This window comes from Microtus ochrogaster, chromosome 4 (genome assembly GCF_000317375.1).
Source record: "Microtus ochrogaster isolate Prairie Vole_2 chromosome 4, MicOch1.0, whole genome shotgun sequence".
NCBI lineage: Eukaryota > Metazoa > Chordata > Mammalia > Rodentia > Cricetidae > Microtus > Microtus ochrogaster.
Genome location: NC_022011.1, coordinates 80,543,256 through 80,549,126, shown reverse-complemented (window position 1 = coordinate 80,549,126; position 5,871 = coordinate 80,543,256). Strand labels below are relative to the sequence as shown.

The window sequence follows — 5,871 nt, the reverse complement described above, 5'->3', positions numbered from 1 at the left end:
AAAAAAAAAAAAAAAAGAAAGAAAGAAAGAAAGAAAAGAAAAAGAAAAAAAAAGTTTCTTCTCTGTAGAACTCTCAACATTGATTTCTCTGTCACCTTAACTTCACTAATGTTGAACAGTGGGAGGAAATTCCCCTCTTAGAGGTGGACCTCAGTCAGGAAATCTTGGGTTAGGAACTTGCAGGACAATAGTGATGATGTTCTTATGTAGAGACTTAGGACTTATTTCCAGGCTTGGTGTGTTAGTGTTCACTGATAATCCCAGCACTCGGGAGAAAGAGTCAGAAGGATCTCTGTAAGTTGACAGCCTGCATGGTCTACAGAGTGAGGTCTAGGCCAACCAAGGCTACATAGTGAGACCCTGTTTCAGAATCAACAACAAAAAGAATATATTTCCCATAGAAATGGTAGTCCAGGGCTGGAGAGATGGCTCAGAGGTACTGGCTGCTCTTCCAGAGGTCCTGAGTTCAAGTCCCAGCAACCACATGGTGGCTCACAACCATCTGTACTAAGATCTGGCGCCTGCTCTGGCATGCGGGCATACATCGAGGCAGAATGTTGTATACATAATAAATTAAATAAATAAATAAATAAATAAATAAATAAATATTTTTTTTAAAGAAAGAAATGGTAGTCCAAACAAATGATTGGTTTTCAATGTTGAGTTATTTAGATGTGTATTTGGGGACTGGGGTGACCCTTTTGGAACATACATATTGCTTTTATAAAACTTCTCATCTACAGAAATTTAAAATTGTTGTCAGTATCACTAAGGAAAAGTCAGTTTTGTTTCTTACCCGTACTGTTGTCCAGAACAGTCAAATTTGTCACCTACAAAATTGTTGCTATTATTGCTCTTTTGCTTACATATCCTGTGTGTGGCGAGACGCCTGCATGTTCAAGAGCTGTGCTCCTTTCAGCCACACACTTAAACACCTTCAGTCTAGCGTCAAATTATTTTTAGGTGGACCATGGTTTAACTACATTACTCGTCTTTACTTTTTTTTAATTTATCAGAGTTTTGAGTTGTGTGATGCTTGCATCTCTGGATTGTTTTACTTTGGGGGGCTGTTTTGAGACAGGGTTTCTCTGAGTAACCTTAGCTCTCCTGGAACTTACTCCATAGACCAGGCTGGCCTCAAACTCAAAGAGATCCACCTGCCTCCATCTCCCAAGTGTTGGGACTAAAGTCGTGCACCACCATGCCTGGTGGATTCTTTTACTTATAACAAGATAATGATTTCATTTCTACCTTTCATATATCAAAATATGAATTTATGAATAGCAGTTTTAAATTTTAAAAGTTAGTGTTTGAATACTTGGTATATTTCACACACTGGTAGTGCTTGAAGCTGCATGCAAAATCAAAGCTCCTTGCACTTCTTGAAGTCTAGTGCAAGGAGAGCTGAATGCTTTTGTAGATGTACCACGTCGTTCTTTCTAAACATGGGCAAGGAAGCCATGTTACATGCCTGTGGAGGGCAACAGAGAAAGCTCATGTCCAGAGGTGAGTGAATTGGCCTTGACTTGCCAGTTTGGAAGGAGAAAGGGGATGATATGATTGCAGATTTTGAAATTTATGTTGTCGATTAGGATAGGTCTTATGTTACAATAAGGAATATGAGATCCTGTCTCGTTGGAATAAATGAAGACTTTGGGTGACTTAGAGTAGACAGTCTGTGGTCTGTTTATTGTAGGAAGAACTGGCTGCAGCTTAAACTGTTGGAGTAGGGTAGGAGAGTGTTTCTTCTGTTATTAGAAATTTACTCAGATTACACTATCACAGTAATGACGATGCTTTCTTTGGACATAAATATACTTTCTCACAAAGTTGTATTTTGGTTCTGAAGTCAAATGAATTAAAACTTTGGTTTTCATTGCTGAAAACTGCAATTATGTATAAATAAAAATAAAGTAAGCATTCTAAGATTTAAAAATTTTGAGCTAAACATTACATCTCTTTCCCCTCTCCCATTACTTAAAGGTATTTACCTCCTGAGTGCTTTGTAGTTGGAAAAGAGCCACCCAAGATTTCCAACAAGGTTGATGTGTGGTCGGTTGGAGTCATCTTCTTTCAGTGTCTCTATGGTAGAAAAGTAAGTTGTGCACATCAGTTCATCCCTGTAGAAATAAGTTCATGTTTGCTTTGTCTTTTATGTGCAAAATTTCAGTAACTTAGAATCAGTTTTTAGATCCTTCCATGGAATGGCACACTTCTTGATTGTGTCTTTGTATCAGAAGACACAGTTATTTTAACAGTTGATTTGGTTGGTCTCTCCTTCTTCCTTGCCCAAACATATTCTATTGGGAACTCTGGAGCTAAGCACTTTGCAATGTCCTTTGTTCCTTACACTTTCTCTTAACTCCCACTGCCCCTGCAGACATTTGGTCTGGATTCCAATTCCTCCAGTAATTCCTCAGAGAAATGCCATCAAACTTAGTTTTCCCCAAACCTGTTAATAGTAAAATCAGAAATGCAAGTTGCCATGGATAATGTCTAGTTTGCATCCTGTCCAGTCTCCACCACCACAAGAAGAGGTGGAGGAACCTGTCTAAAAGTGTGCAGTATATGAAGCCCTTAATATTAACATCATGACCAAAAGCAACTCTGCAGGGAAGAAAGGTTAGGGAAGCAAAGGCAGTAACTTGAGGCAGGAACGAAGCAAGACCTCACAGATGAGCACTTCTTGCTGGCTTGGTTCAGCCTGCTCAGCTTGCTTTCTGTTCACCCAAGGACCACCTTTCCGGGATGGCCCTCCCACATCAGTTTAGTTACCAAGCAGTAAAATACCCCATAGACCAGTTTAGTGAGGCAGCACTCAGTTGAAGTTCCCAGTCAACTCTAGCTAATGTTAAATTATTAAAAACTGACTAGCATAGAGACCAAACCTGGGTTTCCTGGCTCCCAGTCTAGGGCTGTTTCCTCCTAACTACTTGAATGACAGCCTGATTTGCTTCTCCATCACATGGGGTTTATCTGCTGGGGACTGATTGAATGGACGTTTCCAGACTGTTCTTAGCTATAATCTTGTTTCAGTGAGACCACATCCCAAGTTTTAGGTAACTAAGGACAAGATATTAAGATACAAATAATTTTTGTGGTGATTCTTTGTTTGAAATGTTTTGTTTCAATATTTTATTCTTTTTTTTTTTTTAAGCCTTTTGGTCACAATCAATCTCAACAAGACATTCTCCAGGAAAACACAATACTAAAAGCCACAGAAGTCCAGTTCCCTGTAAAACCAGTTGTAAGCAGTGAAGCCAAGGTATTGACCTCATATACGTTTATCAAGTGTCTGAGTTGTGGCTCTGGTGTGGTTAGTGCCTCAGTAGCCACAGTGACCAGAATAGCTGCTGCTGCAAAGGGTGCTGACTTGCTCTGGAAGCAGAGACCGCTTGGGCCTTGGGATATGCCGTCTTCATCATTAAGCATTAAATGTGCTTCCTCATTCTATGTGCACAGCAACTTGCTTTTCTTTGAAATTGGAAGAGAAACCATAAGATCTGGACCCTTCATTACTTTTTGGTCTTATTCTGTCTGCCCACTCTAATGCTGAGATACTTAAGTGTATAAAAAGAGGGGCTGAAGAGGTGGCTCAGTAGTTTTAAGGGCACTGACTGCTTGCTTTTCCAGAGGACCCAGAATCAATTTCCAGCATCTACACACTTGACCACCACCTGTAACTCCAGTCCCAGGGGCTCTGACACCCTCACATAGACATAAATGTAGGCTAAATATCAATGCACATGAAATAAAAGTAATGTAAAAATCACTTTGTAAGCAGAAATGGAGCTTTCCAACGTGTCCTAAGAAAGCAATAATCAAGGCTCCATGTAGCACCCAGAGCACAGTGAAAGTTTCAGATTAGAGTGAAGATGTCATTGGACTCCCAAAAGTTCTTAAGGTTTTGAACTACCTATAAAGTGTATTCTGTTTATAGTTTTTAATGTGTCCACCCTTCCAGAGGATCTGGTGGGTTGGGATCTAAAAGGTAGAACGTCATTTGTATTGCCATCTTTCTTTTTGAAGGCCTTTATAAGACGCTGTTTGGCTTACCGAAAAGAAGATCGATTTGATGTGCACCAGCTGGCAAATGATCCCTACCTTCTCCCACACATGAGAAGATCCAATTCTTCAGGAAACCTGCACATGTCTGGGCTGACAGCAACTCCTGCACCTCCTTCTTCAAGTGTAATCACGTACTGACCCTCCTTCAAGATTCGCATGATCTCTGATTGGCTTCCAGATGCATACTTGAATTTGAGTGTTGTGGTTTTTTTTTACACAGGACATGGGTAAGAGTTTCTGTGAGCTAAAGCTCTCCCTGGAGTCCGTGCGAGGGTGGATCATGGACAGTGACTCAGTCACACTCCTCCCTCTGCCCCAGAGCAGCACGAAACAGGAATACCATGTTACAAGCGAAAGAAGAGGGGACACTGTAAATAACGTTTATAATACCTAAATATATTTGATTGTTACCAGAGAGTTCTAATATGAAGGGTAGTTTTTCATTATTTAAGAACACATGGAAAATTATGAGACATTTCTAACACGGGAGCTACAGTGCCTGGTACAGCATCAACACTCGGCAGCTGATCTGCAGAAACCAAAGCAAGAACTGAGCGACAGCGGCCGTGGTGTTTTATAGTAGAATGTGAGAGTTAGGGTCTTTGGACAGTCGTAGACTCTGTCGTTTGCCTATTCTGACTTTTACCAAGTTGTACCTCAAATCACATGTCCGTTCCCCCACCGCTTGTGTTACAAGGGAGCTGTCGTTTCTGGACACTTCACACCTTTGACACAAAGAGCTGCCTATTTTCAGTCAGTTGCAGTCACTAAATGATAGCATTCCCAGGGCTTTCAGTGTTTTAGAACTAACAGGCATTTTTCTTTTGTTTCCAGGCCTCGTTCATTAAAACAGGAGACAGTGTGTAACCAAAAGCAGGCCAGTTCTATGCAGGATAATGATAAATTCCCTTCTGGCTCTATTGTAAAATACTGTACAGATGTCCTATTACAATTACTGAGTTTCAGCAGCTTATTCTTGTACAAATGTTTAAAAATATGGCTTTTCTAATTGGATATTGTATTTTTTTTAAGTCTTCTTGAAGGCGCTTTAATTGCTGCTAAATGATATTGCTTTTTTGCTAAGAAAAAAAAAATTGAATGACCTCCTTGAAGGCACAAGTTGACTGTACATCATGGAAAGATATTAAAAGCAGGCATTCATTAACAATCAAGGCATGTAAAATGATCCATGTTGGGCACATTGAGTTCTTTACATCAGTTTTTTAGGTTCTAGGGCTGTGGAGCACATAGATACTAGATTTATAAATTGTTCATGGTTATTCTACATTCTAGAAAGTTCTTAGCATCAAGGTGGGATGATGGTCCCATGGAATGTTTCTTGTGGCTTGTACAGATTTGTTAAAATGTGAACATTTTCTGACTGCCTTGTGTGGTAGAAACCAATATTTTGGGGGATGCTGTATTTCATTCTTGTACGGATTCTTTTTTCTTTATTGTCACAGTCATAATGCTGAGACTTACCGTAAGTTGTCCATGGTGCAGAAAACAGGCTCTCCCTGCCAGACACCCCTTAACATGTACAGTTAAACTGTGGCTCTTACCTGATGTTGCAAGCCATTTTGTTTGTTTGTGTTTTTTTTTCATTGTACATAGACACTTCGTCTGTTTACGATGCTGCTGGAATTACAGAGAATGTAGCCAAACAGTAATAAACAGTGACAGTTAAAATGTAAAGACTGTGAAGATTACATTCAAAGAGCTTTCTAGATGGAGGTTCCTAACAGATCTTTACTTAAAAAGCAGATGCCTAAGCATACTCTAGACAAGTGTGAAGTGTTTCAA

The 5,871-nt window shown here is 39.9% G+C and overlaps 1 protein-coding gene across 3 annotated transcripts in view; it reads left to right on the top strand.

Annotated features, from left to right (window-relative positions):
- Positions 1–5,763, top strand: part of Tlk1 (tousled like kinase 1) — a 107,588-nt gene extending 101,825 nt beyond the window's left edge. For all 3 annotated transcript variants that reach the window (XM_005346544.2, XM_026778561.1, XM_026778559.1), the window contains exons 18-20: positions 1,984–2,095; positions 3,158–3,265; positions 4,030–5,763. In XM_005346544.2, coding sequence (XP_005346601.1) covers positions 1,984–2,095; positions 3,158–3,265; positions 4,030–4,206 — 397 coding nt within the window. In that variant the 3' untranslated portion in view covers positions 4,207–5,763. The remainder of the gene's footprint in view (positions 1–1,983; positions 2,096–3,157; positions 3,266–4,029) is intronic.
- The last annotated feature ends 108 nt before the right edge of the window (positions 5,764–5,871 follow it).